Consider the following 24,798-nt stretch of genomic DNA (forward strand, 5'->3'; position numbering starts at 1 on the left):
TTTGTTTACTTATTTCTCCCAGATCTAAGCAATTAGACATTGGAAAATAGCACACAGAATGCTCTGAAAGAATTAGTCCTGAGAGAGCAAATATACCAGTACTTGGAAGCTGCACATTCCCCTGACACTATTCTGAGCAAGAGTCATCCCCAGATGAACACAGAGACCTATACAGATGTGCACAAAATGTTTGCAATTTAAACCTCACTTTGAGCTGAACTGATACCTTTCTTTGAGAAAGGGAGGGCTTTCTCCTATTCCATTCTATTACACTGATAGCCATATACAGAATAATCCATGTGAGAATTGAAGATAAATGAAGCCAGGAGACTTTGTGGAATGGAGCCAAATTATTTTAAAAAGGAAATTTATTCTGGAGCAGTTTACAAATCCAGATTAAAAACTTATTTTTGTGGTATCTTGTATTTTAAGAACTCTCAGAATTTTTTGTGTGTGTACAGTATAAACCCTAAAATAAACCTCATACAGGTGAAAGAAAGAAATCATATTCTAATACCACCATCAAAACCTCAGTTCTATTTATACGTGTGATAGTGTTCTCTGCCACATCTACAAATCAGCCATTTCTCAACACAAGTACACTCATTGGTCACATATGGGTTACCTATCTGGAAAATTTATTACCTTGCATTGCCCAGAAAAGTTATTATTATTATTTATTATTATTATTATTTATTAGATTTGTATGCCGCCCTTCTCCGCAGACTCAGGGCTGCTCACAACAAAGTTATCTGGAAAGTAAGGGGTTCTCTGCTTGCCCTGGTATTTCAGAGTGGAATCAAATAGACATGCTTTCAGACATAGGCCATGCCCCGGAATGCTGGGAACGCTGTTCCGATGGCAGAAACGGACCATTGTTGCCAGGTGTGCATGTGCTGTGCATGCGCAAACAGCGCGATTCCAGTAAAAAATACCAGGGGGATTGCACATGGCCTGCTTTCTGTTTTCCCACACTGCAAGCATCTCTTGGCGCTGTGATGGTGCCCAGCGCGAGTTATGGCCTTTGGGAGGAACAGCGCTGTGCTCCTGAAAGCCACAACTTGCTCGGGGTGCCATTGCCACACCGAGAGATGCCGGCGATGTGGGAGAGAACCAAACAGGTCACGCTGCTGGAGCTCATGCCCCATACCATGGCCCATCTTCTTGGCAGGAGAGCACTCAAGGTAAGGGCCAGCGGCCTGGCACCAGTGCAGTGGAGTGGGCAGGCTGCTCATAGTAGAGCCACCACAAGCAGAGCAGGTGAGCAGACCTAGCTGCTGCTTGTGGCAGAGCCGCCACAAGGGGAAGCAAGTGAGTGGACAGGTGCGGGTGAACCACTTGTGACAGAGCTGCCATGAGCGGTGCAGCAGGACGAGCGGTGGCTGTCATCTTACTTTCCTGTTTCTGGGCCCAGAAATCTCATGCATGCACATCCTCGTGCATGATTCTGCTTCTGCGCATGCACAGAAGCTAAATCCTGTGCAGGGCATGCATGCCCTCCCGTGTTTCCTGGCTGTTCCGGTAGCACCGGGAATAGTGGCCCGCCACTGCATGCTTCTCATAGTATATCCAAAAAGTGAACATTTTAAACATTTATTTGCAGTTATTGCAGTGTGTCATTTGTGTTATAGAGCTATCACTTTGCTCTTTCTCAAATCATATCCTACTTGCATTAAGAAGCAATGGTAAGTAGAGCCATCGTTATGCTCAGTATTGTGTTCTATCTGGATAGGGTGAACCAGTGGTGCTGACTGAATGTTTTTGATGCTCTGAGCATACCACCCCTGGTTATGCTTGAAATCAAATAACATTATATTATAAGCTTGTCTTTCTTCAATAGTGTCCCATTTGAGTTAATAACTGTAAATTTGTATGTGTCGGGGTGGAGGGGGTGGTGGTAGAATCAACAAAAATTTACAGATGTACATTAAAATGTATCATTATAGGCAGAATTACAGATTTCTGAGTGGGGGCAGTACAAGAAATTTTCTTGGAATGATAGGTGATCATACTCTGCCTATGAATTGGCTCTTTTCTATGTACTAAAAGAATAATCAGGATGATCAATAGGGTTGGTTTGATGATGCATTTTCAAATTGGTTACTGAATATTGCTTTTCCTGTATGCTGCATAATACGTTTTTGCTATTTTCTGGGTTTTTTTTTTACATGTTTGCTTTTATTTTTAAAAAAATATTTGTTATTTTTTTCTTTCTTGCACATTAAAGATTTTCTTTTTTAAAAAAAGATGCACATTGTAGAAGCCACCCAATACCTATATATGCTCATAAATTTGATTTTATTTCTATGGTTAACCCAGAAGGAATGAAGAAGTCAAGCCCTGCTGCACAGTTCTTTTCCCAGAGTTGAACTCCCCAGTTTCTTGTGAATGCCTCGGATTAGTAAAAAAATTAATAAAATGCATATGTTTATAGTATGTACACATAGATATACATATATACATGCAATTATAACTGTTCATCCACCTGTCCATCCATGCATCTATGCATCCGTTCCTCCATCCAGTACATATGCCCAACATATTTCTATCTGAGGGTTAGAAATACCAGAGAACATGTTTATTGTAAAACAATTTGCATTTATCTATCTGATTTCACCTTCATTCAAACAAGATTGTCAGTACAGTATATCAAGAAGTATTGCCTCGCACTGTGAGATGAGCAGCATATAAATTATTAAATATTAAATTAAATGTAATATAGAAGAATTCTGCTGTGAATTATTACTTATTACATAATTTATTCTATTGGATTGGAAGGGAGAGCTTGACTTCAGGTCACATTATTTCTTTGGTGTTTTTTCTTACGTTTTAACTTCAGGCTGCCCAGTTCATTAGGAACCAGGTGGTCTATAAATTGCATGAATTAAATAACTTGATGTAGTAAAAACATAGAAATATCTTAGTATTAAAAGATTAAAATGAAGAGAGGCATAAAAATTATCCCATAGTGCCAAAAAACCTGAATGATACTCGGTTTATTCCCAAAAAATATCTGAAAATTAGATGTCACCTAAACAAAGCTGATAAAATCGCTCGGATCCGGGCCGATCTCGACTCCAATTGGGAAACAGAGTCGACTGACAACGAGTCAGTCGAGGTGACTGGGGCACGTACTTGTCCACCTGTCTGGGAAGAGTTTGATTTGGTGACACCTGATAAAGTGGACAAGGCCATTGGATCTGTGAGTTCCGCCACCAGTTTACTGGATCCGTGTACCTCCTGGTTGGTCTCGGCCAGCAGGGAGGTGACACGGAGCTGGGTCCAGGAGATTACCAACGCTTCCTTGGGGAGGGGAGTTTTTCCAACTCTCTATAAAGAAGCGCTCGTGTGCCCCCTCCTCAAGAAGCCTTCCCTGGACCCAGCCGTACTTAATAACTATCGCCCAGTCTCCAACCTTCCCTTTATGGGGAAGGTTGTTGAGAAGGTGGTGGCGCTCCAGCTCCAATGGTCCTTGGAAGAAGCCGATTATCTAGGTCCCCAGCAGTCGGGTTTCAGACCCGGTTACAGCACGGAAACTGCTTTGGTTGCATTGATGGATGATCTCTGGCGGGCCCAGGACAGGGGTTTATCCTCTGTCCTGGTGCTCCTTGACCTCTCAGCGGCTTTCGATACCATCGACCATGGTATCCTTCTGCACCGGCTGGAGGGGCTAGGAGTGGAGGGCACTGTTCTTCAGTGGTTCTCCTCCTACCTCTCCGGCCGGTCGCAGTCGGTGTTAGTGGGGGGTCAGAGGTCGACTCCGAGGTCTCTCCCTTGTGGGGTGCCTCAGGGGTCTGTCCTCTCCCTCCTGCTATTTAATATCTACATGAAACCGCTGGGCGAGATCATCCAAGGGCATGGGGTGAGGTATCATCAGTACGCTGATGATACCCAGCTTTACATCTCCACCCCATGTCCAGTCAACGAAGCAGCGGAAGTGATGTGCCGGTTTCCCGGAGGCTGTTGGGGCCTGGATGGGCGTCAACAGACTCAAGCTCAACCCGGATAAGACGGAGTGGCTGTGGGTTCTGCCTCCCAAGGACAATTCCATCTGTCTGTCCATTACCCTGGGGGGGGAACTATTGACCCCCTCGGAGAGGGTCCGCAAATTGGGCGTCCTCCTCGATCCACAGCTCACATTAGAGAACCATCTTTCAGCTGTGGCGAGCGGGGCGTTTGCCCAGGTCCACCTGGTGCACCAGTTGCAGCCCTATCTGGACCGGGACTCATTGCTCACAGTCACTCATGCCCTCATCACCTCGAAGTTCGACTACTGTAACGCTCTCTACATGGGGCTACCTTTGAAAAGTGTTTGGAAACTTCAGATTGTGCAGAATGCAGCTGCGAGATCAGTCATGGGCTTACCTAGGTATGCCCATGTTTCGCCATCACTCCGCAGTCTGCATTGGTTGCCGATCAATTTCCGGTCACAATTCAAAGTGTTGGTTATGACCTTTAAAGCCCTTCATGGCATTGGACCAGAATATCTCTGAGACCGCCTCCTGCCGCACGAATCCCAGCGACCGATTAGGTCCCACAGAGTGGGCCTTCTCCGGGTCCTGTCAACTAAACAATGTCGGTTGGCGGGCCCCAGGGGAAGAGCCTTCTCTGTGGCGGCCCCAACTCTCTGGAATCAACTCCCCCCGGAGATTAGAACTGCCCCTACCCTCCCTGCCTTCCGTAAAGCTCTTAAAACCCACCTTTGCCGTCAGGCATGGGGGAACTGAAACATCTCCCCCCGGGCATGTACAATTTATGTATGGTATGTTTGTGTGTGTGTCTGTTAGTATATTGGGGTTATTTTAAACTTTTTCTTTTTAAATATTTAAACTATTTGGATTTGTTATGATTGTTTATGCCATGTTGTGAGCCGCCCCGAGTTCGCGGAGAGGGGCGGCATACAAATCTGAATAATAAATAATAAATAAATAAATGAAGTTCTTGGATTTTTCGGACTATACGACACAACGGTATATAAGAAGCACCGAGATTTGGAAGAGGTAAGTAAGAAAAAACAAGTTTTTGTCCTTCCCAGCCCCCAAGAGCACTTCCCAAACTCTCTGCAAATCCTGTTTTTTTCCAAAACTGGGCCCATTTTGCACCCATATTTGCAAAAAATGGAGTGTGCAGACAGTTTGAGAGGCCTACAGAGTGTTTCTGGGGACTGGGGGAAGGCAAAAATGCCCCCACCCCTTTGTAAAATTGCCCAGTTTTTTTGCAAACACTCTGTGCATCCTATATTTGTGAATTTAATGGGCCAATATAATGCAGGGACAGGGCTTCGGGAGACCAAAAATGGCTATATTCTATGTATAAGATGCACCAATATTTCCACCCTCTTTTAGGGGGGAAAGGTGCATCTTATATTCTGAAAAATACCGTACATCACACATGAAATAGAGAGTTTAAAGAGAAGCCTTAATTTGGACAGGGTTTTCTAGTGAATAGGTTGATAATCAGATTTAAATTGGATTGAAAATCTGGTTGAATTTCTTAACCTGTGCTGTGTTAAATCTCAGCCATTTTAGCCTAAACCCTCTTATATTGAACTGGCTGGAGAGTCCAAGGAAAACTGAAAATTTAAGGATGGAAGAAGGATTCTCAAAGCAGGAATCACTGACAACTTTTCACTTTAAAAAAGTTGTAATTTAAGGACCTAAGGTGATTAAAAATCTTTTGAATCTGTGATATCAGTTAGCCCCAAAGTGACAACAGTTGGATCATGTTTTTAAGCTACATATTTGCTTCTTTAAAGTGTATTCAAACCCCATCCAGAAAAGTTTGAACATCAACCCATCACATCCAGGAACCACCTACGCATCACATCATCCCTCTTGTCAAATTCTGGTTGATTCCTGTATTATCGTTCTATTATGTTTCCTAACAGCAATATAAATAGATTCAGATACCGTACAAATGTAAACATCACAGCAGATGGCAGCATTTAACTGACCTCAGATGATTTAGAGGAAAGGTAAAAAGGATTGAATTCAGTTAACGATTGCTGAGGTGACCATTAGGAATTTCTATGGCTCCAGTTTAGCCTGGATAGTGGAAAAAATCCCAGAAAAAAGCAACCATATACTATTTCTGTAATGTTGCTACAAAAGCTATACAGAGGTGCCAATATAACTGTCAGTACTTTAATGTCAGTCAAAGGAATCTTCCTTTTATAGACATACAAACATACATGGCAACCATTTCTAAACATTTTAGAAGTGTTATGTGGGTCAAAGCAGTAATGCTGAGGATGTACTATTTTAGCCTCAAACATGTGGCCTATTTACCATGTGGCCAATTTACCATGTTTTCCCAAAAATAAGATCCTGTGTTATATTTTTTTGAACCCCGAAATGAGTGCTTGGCCTTATTGCCATGCACTCAAAAACCAGATTGGCCTCAGTAGCACAGTGGTTAGAGTGCAGCACTGCAAGCTACCTCTGCTGATCACCAGCTGCCAGCAGTTTGGCAGATCAAATCTCAGTAGGCTCAAGGACGACTCAGCCTTCCATCCTTCCGAGGTCAGTAAAATGAGGACCCAGATTGTTGAGGGCAATATGCTTACTTTCTGTAAACTGCTTAGAGAGGGCTGTAAACCACTGTGAAGCTATATATACGTCTAAATGCTATTGCTAATGCTATTATTATCAGAGGGTGTCTTATTTTGGAGGAAACAGGGCATATTTCTTCTATTTAAGATTTCTGTATACTATACCCAGCAATGGGCTACGAGTCGGAACGCTAAATTGTGCTCACCGCCGCTGCTCGTAAGTTCTTGCGAGATCAGCGCGATTTTGCTGCTGCACCTGTGGGGGGTAGCAAAATTGCGCCCATGTTTCAGCGAGGTTTTACCTGTGACTCTGTGCACAATTTTACAAATTTACAAGCTGCGGTGGCAAGCACAATTTAGCATTCTGGCTCGTAGCCCATCGCTGATTATACCTCTCAGCCATGCTCCTTATATAGAACTGTGAACATAAGGGGCAGTGAGAAACACCTATACATGAATGAAGTAGAGTAGAATTTTTGACCATCCTTCATTGTCAAAGGCACTCTGCCCTGGTGTGCACAGAATGCAAATCTACTATGAGTTGGCTGTGAGACATCTGAATAAACTGAATTTTCATGCTTGTAGATCTAAGGGGCTACTTTAAAAGTGCTAAAACTTGATGAAATCAATCAATCACAAAATGAAAGCAGATATAGCTGTCCCCAAGACGGTAGAACAATTATTCCCAAAAGTATCGTTGTCTGACTATTTTTGCAAGAAAAAATCAATCCAATATCTTTCAAGCTCTTTTAATATATCTTTAATACATCCGTCTACAATTTCTTCTCATCATTTGACTAGAAGCAAGTTGTGAAAAAGAATGAGGTTCTAAGATCTGTACGGAGCAATGTTGTGACCGGGGAGGATCCAATTTATAGTCCGGCAAAAAGCAAACAAAGACACTGCCCATTTGCAAACCAGACTTACATGTAACAGTGAGGAAAGGCATCCTTCCTTTCTGCCAGGCCAATTAATTTCTTTTTATGATCACAAAAAAGCTTTCATTCCTGCATTATATCCATTGCTCATTGTGGAACCTTAAAGTATTTTGATCTCTGCCACAGCTTTTGTTTTGTTTTGGGTTTTCTTGCATTCCTTGCAAACAAATAAACAAAAGAAACCTAAAATGCTACATTGGATAATTTCAGATTCATTGAACATAATCTACTTGCTTTCTGCGTAGGTCTATGTGTCTCAACTGCCCCGAATGATACTACATTCCTCATGATAGATGGTAAACGTACAAACACATTGATGAATGATTTATGCAATGATTATTTTCTCATACTTTGTGAAGCTGCCATACTACCCATAAAACAACATCAAAAGAAAAGAAAAAATGAACAGAAAAGTTTTGTCGTAAAAACTGAACAAAAATAACCCACAAAGCATAAATGTTCAAAATACAATAACAGATAACATACAGGCAAATAATTTTGAAGAACATGAGTCGTTTTTTAAAAGTAAATTGATCATTAAATGGCTAAGTTAAATGAGTTTTATTCTAGCATATCTCCTGTTTCAGAGGGAGAGAGGAAAAAAGGAGCTTGTTCCTAGGTGTATGGTCCTCATGGAGCTAGAGGTTAATGTACACAAGACAATAAAAGAATGGACAATCTTTTTCCTTCTTAAGGGATGTTTAATGGAGAAGTGGAACTAAAGCTTTTCTTTAAAAATTCTATTCAGGGCTTCTACAACATGATGATTGGTAGAGTTGATTTAAAGCTTCCCCAAGGAAGATTTGGCTATTTGTGATGCCAGGCAAAAGATCTTTAAGTCAGCATCACTATTATCACTATTGCTTTTATGTATGCTTTTCTTCTTACCTACCTACCTACTTACCCACCCACCCAATTAATCAACTCAGCTGTGGAAGAACAAGGAAGAATTCTTACAAGAATCAGTGAACTTTATAAACTATTCTACAGGGTAAATACCTACACAAAGACATTTTTCTTTAGCAAAACATAGGAATTATGCCTGTTGGACAGACAGAATTGGATCCATCTATCTATCTAGCCAATAAACATAAATTATGTAGTTCATGAATAGTGAACAATTCTGAGATTTCTTAATATCCCTCAGTTCAGAAGTAATGCCCACAGCCTCAGCATGTGGCTCACATTTGCATATGCAAGACGGGAGGCTATACAAACTGAATGAATGAATATTTCCAAGTGAACAGAAATGGAAATTATCTTCATAGCAATTATCTTCAGAGGAAAAAAAAGTTCATTTTGAAATGCAGACATCAATCAAAACTCTAATGAAGTTACCAGCCCAGAGGTATCATATGGACTTCAACTACAAAACAGCATAAAGTATGCAGTTTATTAAGGTTGCATTCCATTTATTTGTTTGCTTGTTTGTTTGTATCTCACTTTTTTTTTTACAAATATTTGTTTTTACAAATAATTCAAGGTGGTGGACATACCCAACCTACCTCTTCTTATTTTTCCCATAACAATAACCCTGTGAGATGTGTTGGAATAATATATATTTTTTTAAAAAAATGTAATTAAGGTGATCAGAGAAGTGAAGCACACACATGTGTATTCAAAATCAAATGGTCTCTCCCAGAAACGGGTTGCTCTTATATGCTACTACTGGGGCACTACGCGCGCAGCATGACAATTCTCGTGTGCGTGTGTGTACTCCCCAGCATGATTTTGCTTCAATGTATGTTCAGGAAGCAAAATTGCGTCAGATTCCGCTTCTGCACATGCGCAGGAAGCAAAAAATAGCAAAAATTAAAGGAAAATGTTGGCGGCGCCCAAAGCACTGGCCCCAGAGCGGTCACACGCAAATTTTGCAGTCTGGCAGCCGCTACTGGCACACAGTCGACTACCACACTGGTAGCAACCCATCACTGGTCTCTCCATATAATAGGTGGGTCACACCTATTGAAGTACTAGCCCTCAGATCTGTGTGATCATACAGCTACATAAGAAACGTGTTTTGCAACTCATTAAAGTACTCACATGTTTTTCCCCTTATCTGCTTCAGTGGTCCCTGGAAACACACAATTGTGCTATATAAATGATTTCCTGCACTGGAAGGGAATGATGATATCCAAGATACGTTCCAACCTTACATTCCATAATTCTATGGCATTTCCCATTTGAATACAAAGCACTGTGGGCAGTTGAGGTCCATGCAGATCATTCAACTGTAATTTGGTATCATCATTTACATTATTTTAATGACAGCACTGTTAGTATCTGTGCAAATGTTACATATCACACGCTGCTAACCTGAACATGGCAACAAATTCTCCGAGATAGAATTCTGGTTGTGACAAAAAGGAACATGGAGAATATAAGATGAAAAGAGAGCACATGACTGCAGAGGGTTTTAGTTTTCAATGGTTTTTGTATGCACAATTAAGAAAAAGATAAAGGGTAGCAGATACAAGTTGATAAAGTAGATAAAGTGCATCAGAAGAAAGAATTTGAAGCTCAACTACTTAAAATAATGAATATATAATTGCTAAAATGTATACAATTTTATTGCCTATCTGAAATGGAAAAATAATAAATGAAAGATGCATAATAAAATCGGCTAAGAGCTTTGGACATGAAATGAGAAAAATAAAGTTTTTATTTATGAGTTTGAAGATTAGAATGAGTAGCTTATGGAAAAAAGGAAGTGATGATATAATCATAGTGAACAATATTTTTTTAAATATCTATGAAACTATCTGGAAGATCAGCAACCACTTTTTTTAGAATTTTTCTTTTTTATTTTCTGTTTCTATTCCTATATTTCATCTTCACTGTCTTATTAGTTTTCATTCTTTCATTCAAAATTTGCACATTTTAATTCTGCTAAAAATGTATTTAATTATATATATTTTTAAAAGACACATAATTCTAAGATGCAGCCTGATATCCCAAACACTTGGCAGTGCCTTAAAGAACAGAGTGTTTCAATTCCCCATTCTTGGTGACAATCTGGAAAGGCTCTTTACATAAATGGATCTAAACGTTAATGGCTAGTGTAAATGGTCAAGTCAGAATCAAATAGCAAATTTGTACCAGGTTTTTTTTTAAATTTATAACAAGGAGTAGATTTAGATATCTAACAGAACATGAATGGAAGGATGAGAGGAAAAAGAAGGGAAAAGAGAAGGAAAAAGAGGATAAGAAACAATAGGAATAGTGAACTACTACTGAGCTGCTGCAAAACAACTGCACAAACTAACCATAAGCAAAAGCAACAGACAACAGTACAGAGTAATATCTACAAGAAGTATTATTTGCCTGAAGGAAATAAACTGGTGGGACCACAAAATAGAGAAAGTAATAGAAAATGGAGAAGCTAAAGTGTTCTGGGATTTTGGAATTGAAACACCTATCACATAATAGTCACATAGTACCCCAGACTTAACAACTGTTGATAAGAAAGACAAAATAACTCTGGATTTGGATGTTGCAGTAGCTGGAGACAGCAGAATAGAAGAGAAAGAGCTGGAGAAAATCACAAAATATAAAGACCTGGGAATAGAATTATTGTGACAAAAAGAAAACAAAGGTAATGCCAACAATAATAGGTGGCTCGGGTACAATTCCAAAACATCTGGAATACCATCAGCACTGACAAAATCACCACCAGTCATTTCTTAAAGGCAGCTTTATTTGGAACAGCTTACATCTTGCAACATTACTTTTTATATTATTAAAAAAGAACATCTGCCTATTCCAGATCCTTGGAAAGTACAGTGGTACCTCTACTTAAGAACTTAATTTGTTCTGTGACTGGGTTCTTAAGTAAAAAAGTTTGTAAGTAGAAGCAAGTTTTCCCATAGGAATCAATGTAAAAGCAAATAATGCATGCAAACCCAATCGGAAAGAAATAAAAGCTCGGAATTTGGGTGGGAGAAGGAGGAGGAAGAAGAGGAGAAGGACAGTCGCTGCCCAAAGCGAAGGGAACATTTCTCTTCTCTGGGCACTGACAGAGCTTTATTCCCTCTCTAAGCACCCAGACAAAGAAAAATGCTTTGTTCACTCTGGATTGCCAAAGCCTCCTTAAGCGCCATCCTCTGGCAGCCCAGAAAAGCCCAAGATGGCTGGAATTAAAGGGGGAATGGCAGGAAACTGGCAGGGCCTTCGTGCCGCTCTCAAATTTCCTGGGAAATTTTTCCGGGCTTCGGTTCTTAAGTAGAAAATGGTTATTAAGAAGAGGCAAAATAATCTTGAACACCTGTTTTTTATCTAGAAAAGTTCTTAAGTAGAGACTTTCTTAAGTAGAGGTACCACTGTATTTGATGGGTGGAGAACATCAAGTCCAATCTAAACATCTGACTGGCTATGAAGCTAACTATAATAATAATGACAATGACAACAACATTGGTCTTTGGAAGAGACTAGATAGGTGGATAAAAATGCCAAATACAGTCTGAACATCTGGCTGACTGTGACAAACTATAATAAAGATGTATTTCCAAGGAATAGCTTTCATAATTCAAGACGGTGCCAAGAAATCTAGAAACATCTTAAGGATAATTCTTTGCCTTGCTGTTAGATTATTTTGTTTTTAGCATTTGCATTCTTTTTGTTTTGCTGTCATTATTACTAAGTGTATGGTAATGTTGCACAACTCTTTTGTTGACTTGGCTTTAAAAACTGCATCACATTCGTTTTTTTAAAAAAAACCAAAGAGACAAAATGCTTGTAAAATCTGTTCCTAAAAGGCAGCATAAAAATGATTTAAGAGGAAAGTTACTGTTCCTTAAGGTTGCTGAACAAATATAATACAATGCCAATACAGACAGCATTGCAATATGGAAAATAAATGAGTAAATAATATATGGTACTAACAAGGGAAAAGTTTGGGATATTAAAGAGAAGATCACATATAACTTAGCTAGATGAGGTGATTTAGAAATAATCATCAATTTTCCAACATTTTCTGAGGTGACAGTGTATATTGTTAATAGATCAATAACTAATTTCTTGTCAGAGTAGTTATTTCTTCTTCAGTGAAGTGGCAAGGTTGCTGTTAAATCTGGCTCAAACTTAATATATTAACAAAGTTGAGATGAATCTAAACTGTTAAACTGTTAAAATGCTCAGTTGCCCTACTTAAGTATATCTCAACTGATCATTTATTTATTATGCCATAAAAATCCACACACTTTCCATGCTGATTGCTACTTGTTTGCTCTAAGGCAACTTGAAATTATCCTACTAGACCTTTCAGGGTGCCAACTGTTTTCTATTCAAAATTTATCACCTCAAGGTAATGATAAGATCAGTCAGCTCTTGTCAGGATTAACAACATATCCAACTAAATAGGTCCATTACAATTCCTCTGACAGATTCTTTTGCAAATTTGCTAATACTAATACATCTTTTCCTGACATTAATACCACTGATATATTATTATAGTTGATACCAATGATGTGGAAATTTCTAACAATGGCTAGTTTGTATATTCAAATTTATGTATTACTCCTAGTCCATGCATCTGTTTTAGACCCTACAAATTCAAATTCAATTCAAAATTAAATTGGTCTTAACTCTTTATGGTCCAGATATTCCAAAAACCACACTATTCGGGACATTCCTTTTTAGACATAATATGGAAAGTAGAAAAGTCTTTCAATTACATCACAGTCCTCTAGGCATATGTATGCATTCAGGGAACATGAGGTCTAGGATTCTAACAATGTACCTGAATTCCACAGAACATATTATACTTACACAGAAATCTCAACAATACATTGGAAGTTTACTTTTTTCCCCCCTTTCATTTAATTGTGTCCAATTCTCAGAGACTAGACTCCTGTACTCTTCTTAGCAAGGTTTTTCAGAAGTGTTTTGCCACTTCCTCCTTCCTAGGGCTGAGAGAAAGTGACTAGCCAATGGCTACCCAAATGGCTTTGTATCTAAGGTAGGATTAGAAATCATGGTCCCTGGTTTCTAGCCTGATGCTTTAACCACTACACCAAACTGGCTCTACAATATTTAAGTTACCTGATATTGTTACCTGATTGCACTTGCCATCTACACATTGACTGTTTATAAAAGTAGACTTTATATAGACAAGTATAATGAAATATATATTATTTAATTAATTATAAAATATTAACATATTGTATTTTTTCTACAGTCCCATATTTCATTATACTATCTATCTATCTATCTATCTATCTATCTATCTATCTATCTATCTATCTATCTATCTATCTATCTATCTATCTATCTATCACATATTTTTGTTGATAATGACAAGGAAGGGAGACTGGTATAGATCTATTTCAAGAGATTTGCTCTCATCAGTTAGCCATATCCTTACTGGGAAAGTCTGCCTGTAAGGCAGTAGCTTTAACCTCTAAACCACAGCTTCTCCTCCTCTCAGCTTGTATCAGGAAATAATTATATGGGGGGTTTATAGAATATAGTTTGCTGACTATAAAAATTTAATTGCCTTGGGTATGGCCCTTGGAGGGGCCAAGAGGCAAAAAGGAAACAGTGTGCTACTTCCCATATTTGGGTATACCAGGGCAAATCGATGTAAACGCACACACACACACACACACACACACACACACACACATTTAGATGAGTACCGGTATGTGTAAAAATATTTTTTTTTATTGCTGGAATAATTTTTTATACTATAGACTTTTTTCTTTATCATATTTCTTTCACTTTTATGTTATTAATTAAAAAGCAACACAAAATAATAATTAAAAAGTCACACCTATTGTTTGCATGTTAGATTTGATGTCATATGGTACAATTGAGAAATTTCTAGTGTGTACTTAGCACACAAAATGATTTTGTTCCTAGCATGTCAAAGTCATAATTATAAACCATACTCACAATTTAAAGTATAGTTTTATATCTTATACATAACTGCAATAGGTAAAAAAGAATCCTATTTTATGAAAACAATTCATGACCAAATCTACAGCCTTTTAAAATTAAACTGAAGTCAGCTCATTCGAAATAGTTTAAACTCTTATATTTTGCTATTAAACCAACAGGGCTGGTTTCAGTCAAACCAACGTCTCTTCCAAAGCTGAGGCAGAAATTTATAAATCATTGAATTGCATTGGAAAAATATTATTCAGTGGTAGAAGATCAATTTCAGAAAATGACAATACTATAATAGCCATTGAAAAAGCTAAAATCGAAGCTTTCAGACAAATAGTAGCATTACGTTTTACTGATGGTACTTACGATGTGCAGCTCTAAATAATCACCAAGCCCAGTCGAGCTATCCACGCGCACCAAGATGGCTTCTTTTTGAACTGTGCTAAACCCTATGGCCAGTCTATCTGCTCGGGTGCTGGGCCGATCATTGGGAGGCCAGGTATATGTAATCTGTCCACCACCTTTGCTAAATATGTATGTTGTTCCCGCTGTAAGAAAGAAAACAAATTAATTAGTGGGTCCACTCTAAAAAGGAAACAAAGTGCTGTATCTGTTAATTCATTTGGTTTTCTTTTATTCTAACATCTTTACAAGCCTTTAAAACATAAATTCTTATCCTCTCAGAAGCCCAATTCAAATTTTGCCTGTTTTTCTATACATATCTCTTTATATAGAGGATGCAATCCTATATTCATTGACCTGGGAATATTCTGTGTAGAACTGAGAAGCAACATGATATTTTAAAGGTCTTAAAAATATTTAGACCTATTGAGGCAAAGGGTAATTGTGTGATGTAAGAGGATATGTACCTCTCTTGCACCCAACATCTCCAGACACAAATGGCTATTTGTCTAGATGTCTACATTATAAATGTCTAGAATCTATATTCTGCCTGTAGGAGCATTTGATCGAACCTATTTACCAGCCTCCATACAATCTGAACTCTACCCCAAAACAAGAAAATGCATTAAGGATTTTCAAGAGCATGTGTGTATAATCCACTTCCAAAATTTAACACAAAATCCTGGAATTAGGATTTGTGCAGGCTTTCCAGATGCTATCACACTTGTAATCCATGGTGTGCTGTCTGAATTACTGCTCGTAATTTATCACTACCCACAGTCAAGTTGAATACCAGGGGTTTGCTTGTTTTTTTACAATCTCTTACTTTATTGCAGTCTGTTCAATTGACACTAATATGCCTTAAATCTTGAAGCTCTGAGATCATTAGATTTTTTTTTCTGATCATTTTTCATGTTCAGATTTTTGAAATGAGTATTCAGATGCATGATGGGGTAGGAAGAAACTCTACTTATAGCTTTGTATTATCAGAGTTTCAAAACAAGTTCCCATATACACACATATTTAATAAGGTCTTATTACCGGAAAATGAAGATGTGAATTTACCCAAAGATTTTAAAATGAAAACAATAGCTTCAGCCAACATGGATGCCAAAAAAAGTAGCATACTAAAATATCCATACTTTAAAGTATGGATGCTTTAAAAATTGTTTTATTGTCTAACAATACTGCAGTACCCAGTTTGCCTTTGTATTTCCTATTGAATTTTTAAAACTCACAGAAAAATTCATAGCAACATATGCTCACAATGTCTTCATGTTTACCATACTATATAGAGGTTTTGTGTCCATTATTTTTAATGATGCAAATTACTGAAGAAGCCATTTTAATGCCATTATCTTTTGAATTGTCTGATATGTAAATGTCCTTGATAAAAATGTTAAAAATGCAAATTGTTCCATATAAGTTATTTTCATAGAAAACTATATTGCTATTTGTACAGTATTTTCAGGAGGGCACATCTTTTTAGCCCCCTTTATCTGAATTTTTGATCAACAAAAAAAAACAAACACAAAAAGATTTTACTTGGCAATAACATTTTGCCTTCTTCTGAAGTCAGTGGGAGTACGATATCTAACTTTGCTGCCAGTGAAATTTGAGGTGACCTTGTTTTATATTTCTATGCAAAAGGGATACATATATGAATAACTCGCATTCAAATCCTTTGTAATTTTTTTTTTAAATTATGAAGTTGAAAGAAACAAGACCTCTTTGCTGTAATTTCTAATTCAATATATCCAATCATATTTCATTCATACATTGAAAATTTATGTACCATGTTTAAAGCAGGTTTAAAGTGACCACCAGTTAATGTCACTTTAATTGTATTCAGTGGTGAAATCCAATTTTTTTTTTTGCTACCGGTTCTGTAGGTGTGGCTTGGTGGGAATGATGTGGTTTGTGGCTGTGGCAGGGGAAGGATACTGCAAAATCCTCCTTCCCTCTCTACTCTTGGGGGAAGGATATTGCAAAATCTCCATTCCCACTTACTCTGGAACCAGCCTGAGGTAGTATTTGCCGGATCTCTGAACTACTCAAATTTTCTGTTGCCAGTTCTCCAAACTACTCAAAATTTTCACTACCGCTTCTCCAGAACCTGTTAGAACCTGCTGGATTTCACCTCTGGTTGTATTCAAACATACAAACCTTATTCCCTGCTTCTATCCAATTGATCCTCAAGAAAAATAATAATAATCTCTTAAGGACAAAAAAAAAAAATCATCCCCCACCCAGCAACTAAATAAATCAGAACATAGCTTGAACTAAGTATAAAGGAAATGCAAATCCAGAGGGGTTCTCCCAGAATAATGTAAATGTTTATAATTAACTACAGGAATATCTGATGTAATTGAGACAACAAACAGCTGAGCTACCTCCCTTACTGTCTCCCCTCAGGGAAGGAGCTGTGAGGTAAAAAAAGAAGTTCAATGTTTAGCTAAGATTTTGGGACAATAGCAACTGACTCATTTTTCTCAGTGATTTACCACAGAACATTAATTCCTCCCACCCACCCCCCCCAAAAAAGGGGGAAAGAGAAAGATAGCAGGATCCTGCCTAAGGGACAAACTGCACATTATGCAGAAAGCACGGCATACAACTATATCTTCATTAGTGCTGTGCAATTCAACTGCTAATGGGACCACAGGCAATGAGGAAAAGGAGGTTTATTCCTTGCTGTGACTGGGATGAAATCATCCTTATATCCATACACCCAAATACACCAGCACAGCTATGAGATTTAATTAGCCCAGATTGGTAATTAAAGAAAAATAACAATCAGCTGCACATCACACGTTCAGCATAACAAGCTGCTCAAACCCATGTTCCTCACAATCAGTTCTTGTCTTACTTATTTTTAAATTGTAACCATGCAACTGTAAGAGCCATAACAATAGCAATAACATTTATAATTATATACCATTCCATAGACTTTTACAGTACCATCTGAGCAGTTTACAAATGTCAGCATATTGCACTCAACAATCTGAGGCTTCATTTTACCAACCTCAGAAGGATGGAAGGCTCAGAATCAAACTACTGGATATGGCAAAGTTAGCCTGAAATACTGCATTTTAATCACTGTGCCACCACAGTATGCAGTACATTGCTATCCAGCCCTTAGGGTTCTTAAGATTCTTCCATTTGAAAATAATAAAACACAGCCAATGGTTCCGCCAGAGTTCAAAGCAAGGGGCATTAAATGTTTAGAATAACACTAAACTGCATAGTTTTCAGAAAACAGCCTTAACTACCACTGGTCACTTTGTAGCTGATTGTGCCACATGCATTTCTAAATTGTATGCTGGATGAGGACGGTGATAGTTGATGTATTGTGTATTTGACTGAATTAAAGGTATGGATGGGTACACTTAAGAGTCGTTGAATTTTATTCAACGGATGTCAACTGTGGAGTAAGAAATTACTCATTACATATTCCAGCATTAATCTTTTTGATTTTGGTAAGTCACTTGAGGACAGTGGGTAAAAAAAACCTGGAGATATAAATACGAGCTGTCAAGTCTCCCTCTTTTCTGTCGAATGCCAGGAGCTCTTTTTCCAAAGTGTCACAACAAGTGAACTATAAATTCTTAGCTTCCATTATGGACCTCACTGCAAAATCAATTCAGGTAAGTCACTTGATAGTCAACCTGTCTCTCTCAAACTACTTAGGAGTCTAAAACCATAAGGAATATGATAGTATTGTATTAAAAATCTTATTAAAAAGTATATGCATTTGTGAGGTATATAGAATAATTTCCTATAATTACCCCCTCCCCCTATTGTGTTTAGTTGGTCCCACAACATGCTAACTTATTGTTATGACTTGATTAACAGAATTGTCTGATCAGGACTTGCAAACATAAATTTGAATTGAGGGGTGATTTTAGAATCCAGGTTTTCCCAACTCATGATCTATCTAGCGTGAATCCACTTTCTTATTTCCAGTTACATTTGGTTGTAAAAGGATAAGTCAGGGGCGACTCCACAAGTGAGTGGCAGTGCCCACATTTTCTTTGGAGAACACTGAGACTTACGTATACTTAAAATAACTTTATTTTCACTTTAAATACTGTATACACTAATCAGCATACATTGAAATTTCATTGCATGCAGCTGTCAAAAGATCACCATCTTCAGTACACACTACATAAACATAACTACATACATACATAATCACATACATACATACTGTTGTGGTTGGCTCTGGCCCAACTCCTGCACCAGGGAATGTGGAAGTGGATGCAGGGGAAACTTCAACATGTCATAGGCATGTGTTATTGCCGACAGAGTCAGTTCAGAGTTTAGTTTCCTCGGATGAAGAAGAAGGTGGGAGTGACTTGGAAGAGGGGGGCTTGGCACACAGCCCAGGCAGTCAATCTCCATTATCTTCCATTGATTCGGATGAAGACATCTTGGGCCCACGCAAACGCAGAATTATGCGTAGAAGAGACCAAGTAAGGACATATTACAGGAGATAAGAGAGGCCACCTGTGTTTGGGTGGGGCTCCAGCAATTAGGGCTGCTGCTATAAGTAGCAGCGTGTGGGTTTGGCCGTTGTGGAAGAGTATCTGATTGCAGTTCTTCAGAAATCGTCTGTTGCTGTTTTTTGGACTTTGTTGATTTTTCACGCCTTTGAAACCAAAGCAGAGCAACGTGTGTGTGTGTGTGTGTGTGTGTGTGTGTCACTCGGTTGGAAGAAGAAGGGGTGTGAAGTTTCTTCACAGCTGCTAGCTAAGTACTTAATGACTGCTTAAGGGGAATTGTACAGACTACCCGGTTGTTTTGGGACAAGTGCTCTTTGCAATACAAAAAGAGTGCTTAGTTTATTTTGAATTTTGTGATAAAGAACATTGTTTTGAATTTTCAAACGTGTGTGTGTCTGAAATTTGTACCCTTGAATTTTCGGGAGGCTCCTACCAGAGAGCCTGGCAGAACACATACATACTTACATGCATGCATACATACTTATGAATATATTCACAAACCCACATATATATATCATATGACAAGGAGAGACAATCAGTCTAGTCTGGATATACATATGTACATGGAAGAAAAAACTAATCTTGCAAGTTTTCCAGGCAGATGGCATAGGGAACAAAGCTGCTACACAACTTGGTAGTCCTGCTAGAAATGCTTCAAATCGTCCTCCCAGAGAGGAATAACAGAAACAGACCATAAAGTGAATGTGTGGGATCTCTAAAAATGCTATGCGCTCTAACCACTTGTAGGTTATAAGCTTCCTATAATCTTCTCGGCTATCCTTTACCTATTCTCTGTATGGACTTTCTATCTGGGGCACTGCAGTCACCAAACCAAAGAGTGATGCAGTTTGTTAAAATGCTCTCAATTAATTGCATCTCTGTAAAAAGTGGCCAGGACAGAAGGAGAAAGATGTGGTCTCCTCATCCAACGCAGGAAATGTAGATGCTGGTTTGCATAAATCACTAAGAATGATGTGTGAAGAGACCAATTCAGATTATTTGTTATCTGCACCCGTAGATACTTAATACTGTTGACCACCTCTACAGCTTCATACTTGATACTGAGTGGAATAGGACTATCCTGGCTCTTTATAAAATCTACAATGATCTCTTTTGTTTTATTAACCTTTAGAACCAGATTACTTTTATTTCACCAGAACCTAAACCCGAAAAGGGTTTAGGTTCCTAAGGGTTAAGTTAGAGTTCTGAAATAAGACTCTCTTCCCTATTTAACTTAGGGAACAGAACATAACCTTGTATCTGCTGAAGTTTGGCACGGACTACCTTCCTAGTCCTCTGTAAAACTTTGAAAATAGGCGTTGATTGCTTACCTGAACGCCTCTTCTCGTACGGTGAGCGGGTACAGCAGTCACATGGGTTGCTCATGTCCAATCCGGTGGAACTGAGCCTAGTATTAAAAAAGCTTGCCGGATCCGCCCCTTCCCCAGAATTCGCGAATCCATAGACTAGGCTCAGTTGTGAAGCTCTGTAGTGTTCAACTCTCATTGTTAGAGGAAGAAAGATATAGAAAGGTAAAGAAGACACATACAAGGGCGGGAAGTGACTGCTGTACCCGCTCACCGTACGAGAAGAGGCGTTCAGGTAAGCAATCAACGCCTATTCTCCGTACTGAAGGAGCGGGTCCAGCAGTCACATGGGACATACCCAATAGATGGTCCCTAGGGTGGGATTAGCTTGCTATCGTGTGAGATAACGGATTGGAGTACCCTTCTGCCGAAGGCAGCGTCCGCTGAAGCGTAAGAATCAATCTTGTAGTGCCTGATGAAGGAATTTGGCGAGGCCCAAGTGGCTGCTTTGCAGACCTCCTCCAACGGGGCTTGAGTCGCCCAAGCGGCCGAGGTGGCTGCGCTCCTGGTGGAATGCGCTGTGATGTTCCTTGGAACTGAGAGGGAGGCCGACTCATAGGCCTTAGATATAGTCCCTCTGATCCAACGGCCTATTACTGTTGAAGACACTTTGGCCCCCATGACTCTGGGATGATAGGCTACAAAAAGTGCTTCTGACCTCCGAAAGGGTCCTGTGCGTTGGATATAGATTCTCAGCGCTCTGGTGAGATCCAGGGTGTGCCATCTAATTGCCAAGGGATGGTCTCATTGGAGGCAGAAGGAAGGTAGGACAATATCCTGAGATCTGTGGAACATGGAACTGACCTTGGGTAAGAAGGTGGGGTCCAGTCGCAAGACTACCTTGTCCTGATGGAATTGACAAAGGTCCTGCCTGATTGAGAGGGCAGCCAGCTCCGAAATGCGTCGGGCAGAGGTAATAGCCACCAGGAAAGCTACCTTAAAGGATAGGTACCTGAGGGACGCCGATTTTAGGGGTTCGTATGGTGCCTGCGTGAGGGAATGGAGAACCCGTGGCAAATCCCAGGATGGATACCTGTGGACCTTGGAAGGTCTGAGGTTGGCTATGCCCTTGAGGAATTCCTGAACTTCAGGGAAGGATCGGAGAGGCTGTCTGCGGGGACCCCCTAGGACAGATGAAATGGCTGCCAGATGACGCCGGAGGGTGCTGGTGGAAAGTCCTTTATGGAAGCCTTGCATAAGGAAGGAAATAATTCTGTGTATGGGGATGCACAGAGGGGAGAGACCTTCCTGTAGACACCACTGGTGAAACTTGGACCACGTGTGGTCGTAGATTTGATTGGTCGAACCCCTTCTGGCCTTTAAAATGACCTCCACTGAATCGGGGTCATGACCACGCAGTTCTAAATCTCTCCTGATAACAGCCAGGCGGTGAGGTGGAACCACTCCGGGTCTGGATGGAAGGAGGCCCCCTGCCGCAGCATATCCCCCGAAACGGGGAGTCGCCAAGGGTCCTGGACGGACAGCTGTTGGAGATCCGCGAACCAGGGCCGGCGGGGCCAATGAGGGGCGATTAAGATTACTCGGGCCCTCTCGGTGAGGACCTTGTGAATCACGTCCGGGAGGATTGGAATTGGAGGAAATGCGTAGAGTAGGCCTGGAGGCCATGGACTCCGGAGGGCATTGATTGCTTCCGCTCCCGGGGATGGAAATCTGGAATAGAAGCGAGGGAGTTGGGCGTTCGCATTGGTCGCGAAGAGATCCAGGATTGGTAGGCCGAATCTGAGGGTGATTTGATGGAACAGGTCTTGATGGAGGTTCCACTCTCCTGGGTCTATCGTTGCTCGGGATAGCCAATCCGCCTGGACGTTGAGACTCCCCGAGATGTGATCGGCTAGGAGCGACTGGAGATGTTTTTCCGCCCAAAGGCCCAACTTGAGGGCCTCCCTCATGAGAGCCTTGGATCTCGTGCCCCCCTGTCTGCAGATATGGCTTTTTGTGGCAATGTTGTCGGTGAGAATGAGAACGTGCCGGTTGGGAATGCGAGGAGAGAAATGCTTCAGAGCCAGGGAAACGGCTCTTAACTCTAGCCAATTGATTGGCCTGGAAGCTTCCTCCGGGGACCACGTGCCCTGGGCTATCATCCCCTGGGCGTGGGCGCCCCATCCCGATAGACTGGCATCTGTGGTGATGACAAATTGATCCGGGCACCTGAACGGGGATCCTCTGTCCATGGCCGGAGACTTCCACCACTTGAAGGATCTGCGAACACTCAGTGGGATGACAATGCGTCGATTTGAGTTGCTGTGCCCCGATCTCTGAAAAGGTAACAGGAGCCACTGGAGTTCCCTAGCATGAAGGCGAGCCCAGGGAATGATGCCTATGCATGACACCATCTTCCCCAAAAGGGAAGATAGAGTAACTATGGATACTGAAGAATTAGATAAAATGTTAGAAATTAACTCCACTATACTGAGTTTTCTCTCGGGAGAGAGAAAAACCTGGGAGGATTCTGAATCAATAATGGATCCCAGGTGAGAAATGGATGTGGAAGGTTGGAGGTGACTTTTATCAAAGTTGATGGAAAAACCATGGTCCTGAAGGACTGACATGGTGACAGAAAGGTCTGTTTTTACTTTCTCTAGGGAGTTCCCATGAATCAAAATATCATCAAGATAACATAAAATGTGGATGGGAGACGCCCGGATATAGGCCGCCAGGGACCCCAAGAGCTTTGTAAAGACCCGAGGGGCCGAGGAAAGGCCAAATGGCATCGCCCTATACTGGAAATGCCTGCCTTGAAAGGAAAAACGTAAAAATTTTCTGTGGCATTTGGCTATAGGAATGTGAAGGTAGGCCTCAGTGAGGTCTAAGGAGACCATGAAATCTCCCGAGTGAATGGCAGCCAAAATAGAAGACAAGGAGTGCATCTTAAACTTCCTATATTTGATGAATAGGTTTAGTTTCTTTAAATCCAAAATAGCTCTCCAACCTCCGGAGGACTTTGGAACCATAAATAGGATGGAGTAAAAACCTAGGCCCTTTTGACCGGAAGGGACCGGTTGAATGGCTCTGATGGACAATAGATGAGAAATGGCCTCCTCCATACGGTTACGATCTGAGGATGACCTGGGAGAAGGGCAGGAAATAAAACGTTTAGGGGGAGGAGAAATAAATTCTAAAAGAAGGCCTGTTTGAACAGTGTCAATGACCCAAGGGTCCTTGGAGGTGAGACGCCAATTAGAGGCGAAATGAGCTAGGCGACCCCCTATGGGAATAGAGGTAAGATTACCATCTAGGTTTTTTTGAAGCCCTGTTAGAGGAAGCTCCCCTTTGGAAGCGAAACCCTCTACCCCTGGAGTTCCTACCTTGGGAACGAAAGCGGGGGGAATACTGACCTGGAGATCTCTGATAGGAAGCCGCTTGATCTTGCTGGCGCCCTGGGCGACGAAAGGACTGCGTTTTGGTAGCCTTTTTTGTGGTTGGACCCAAAACTTTCTTCTTGTCCGTGGTTTCCGTGAGGAGTGGATCCAGAAGATCACCGAAGAGAAGGTCGCGCTTTAAGGGACCCTGGGATAACTGCCACTTTTGGCGAACTCCCGCTTGCCAAGGGCGAATCCATAGGAGTCTTCTTGCCGTTGTAGAAGCTGCAATAGACTTAGCAGAAAATCTAGTAGATTGCAAGGCGGCATCAGCCACGTACTGGGCAGCTGCAAAGACTTTGTTGAAGTCTTGTTGACCTCTCAAGTCATCGGGAGGAATATGCTGTTGAAGTTGGCGAAGCCACAGCAGCATGGCTCTGGAGAAAAAGGAAGCCGCTGCAGAACTTTTAATGGCCCAGGAATCAGCGGTGAATCCTCTTTTGAGCATTTGCTCAATGCGCTTGTCCTCTGGGCGGAGGACTTCCTCCGCCTCGCCTGGCACAGCCGCTGCCGAGTGAAGAATCTTGACAGGTTCATCCGGTTTGGGAAAGGATAGAAGCTCTTCATAGGAAGAGGAAAGTTTGTAAAACTTTCTGTCCTTGGTGGAGGGATTAAGGCCAGAGGCTGGAAATTCCCACTGTTTGAGTAAAGCATCTTTAAACAATTTAGGCATAGGAATTACCTCGTTATCCTCCTGTTCCTCTGTGAAGTAAGGTAAATTCTCCTCCGGGGGATCAGTGGAAGTGGAGGCTTGTTTCTCCTGGGCCGCTA

General features: G+C 40.6%; 1 protein-coding gene across 7 annotated transcripts in view; it reads right to left on the minus strand.

Annotated features, from left to right (window-relative positions):
* NRXN1 (neurexin 1) overlaps positions 1-24,798 on the minus strand; it is a 921,413-nt gene that overhangs the window by 272,707 nt on the left and 623,908 nt on the right. For all 7 annotated transcript variants that reach the window (XM_070734726.1, XM_070734725.1, XM_070734724.1 and 4 more), the window contains one exon: positions 14,740-14,921. In XM_070734726.1, coding sequence (XP_070590827.1) covers positions 14,740-14,921 — 182 coding nt within the window. The remainder of the gene's footprint in view (positions 1-14,739; positions 14,922-24,798) is intronic.

Source organism: Erythrolamprus reginae, chromosome 1, assembly GCF_031021105.1.
Source record: "Erythrolamprus reginae isolate rEryReg1 chromosome 1, rEryReg1.hap1, whole genome shotgun sequence".
Classification (NCBI taxonomy): Eukaryota; Metazoa; Chordata; class Lepidosauria; order Squamata; family Dipsadidae; genus Erythrolamprus; species Erythrolamprus reginae.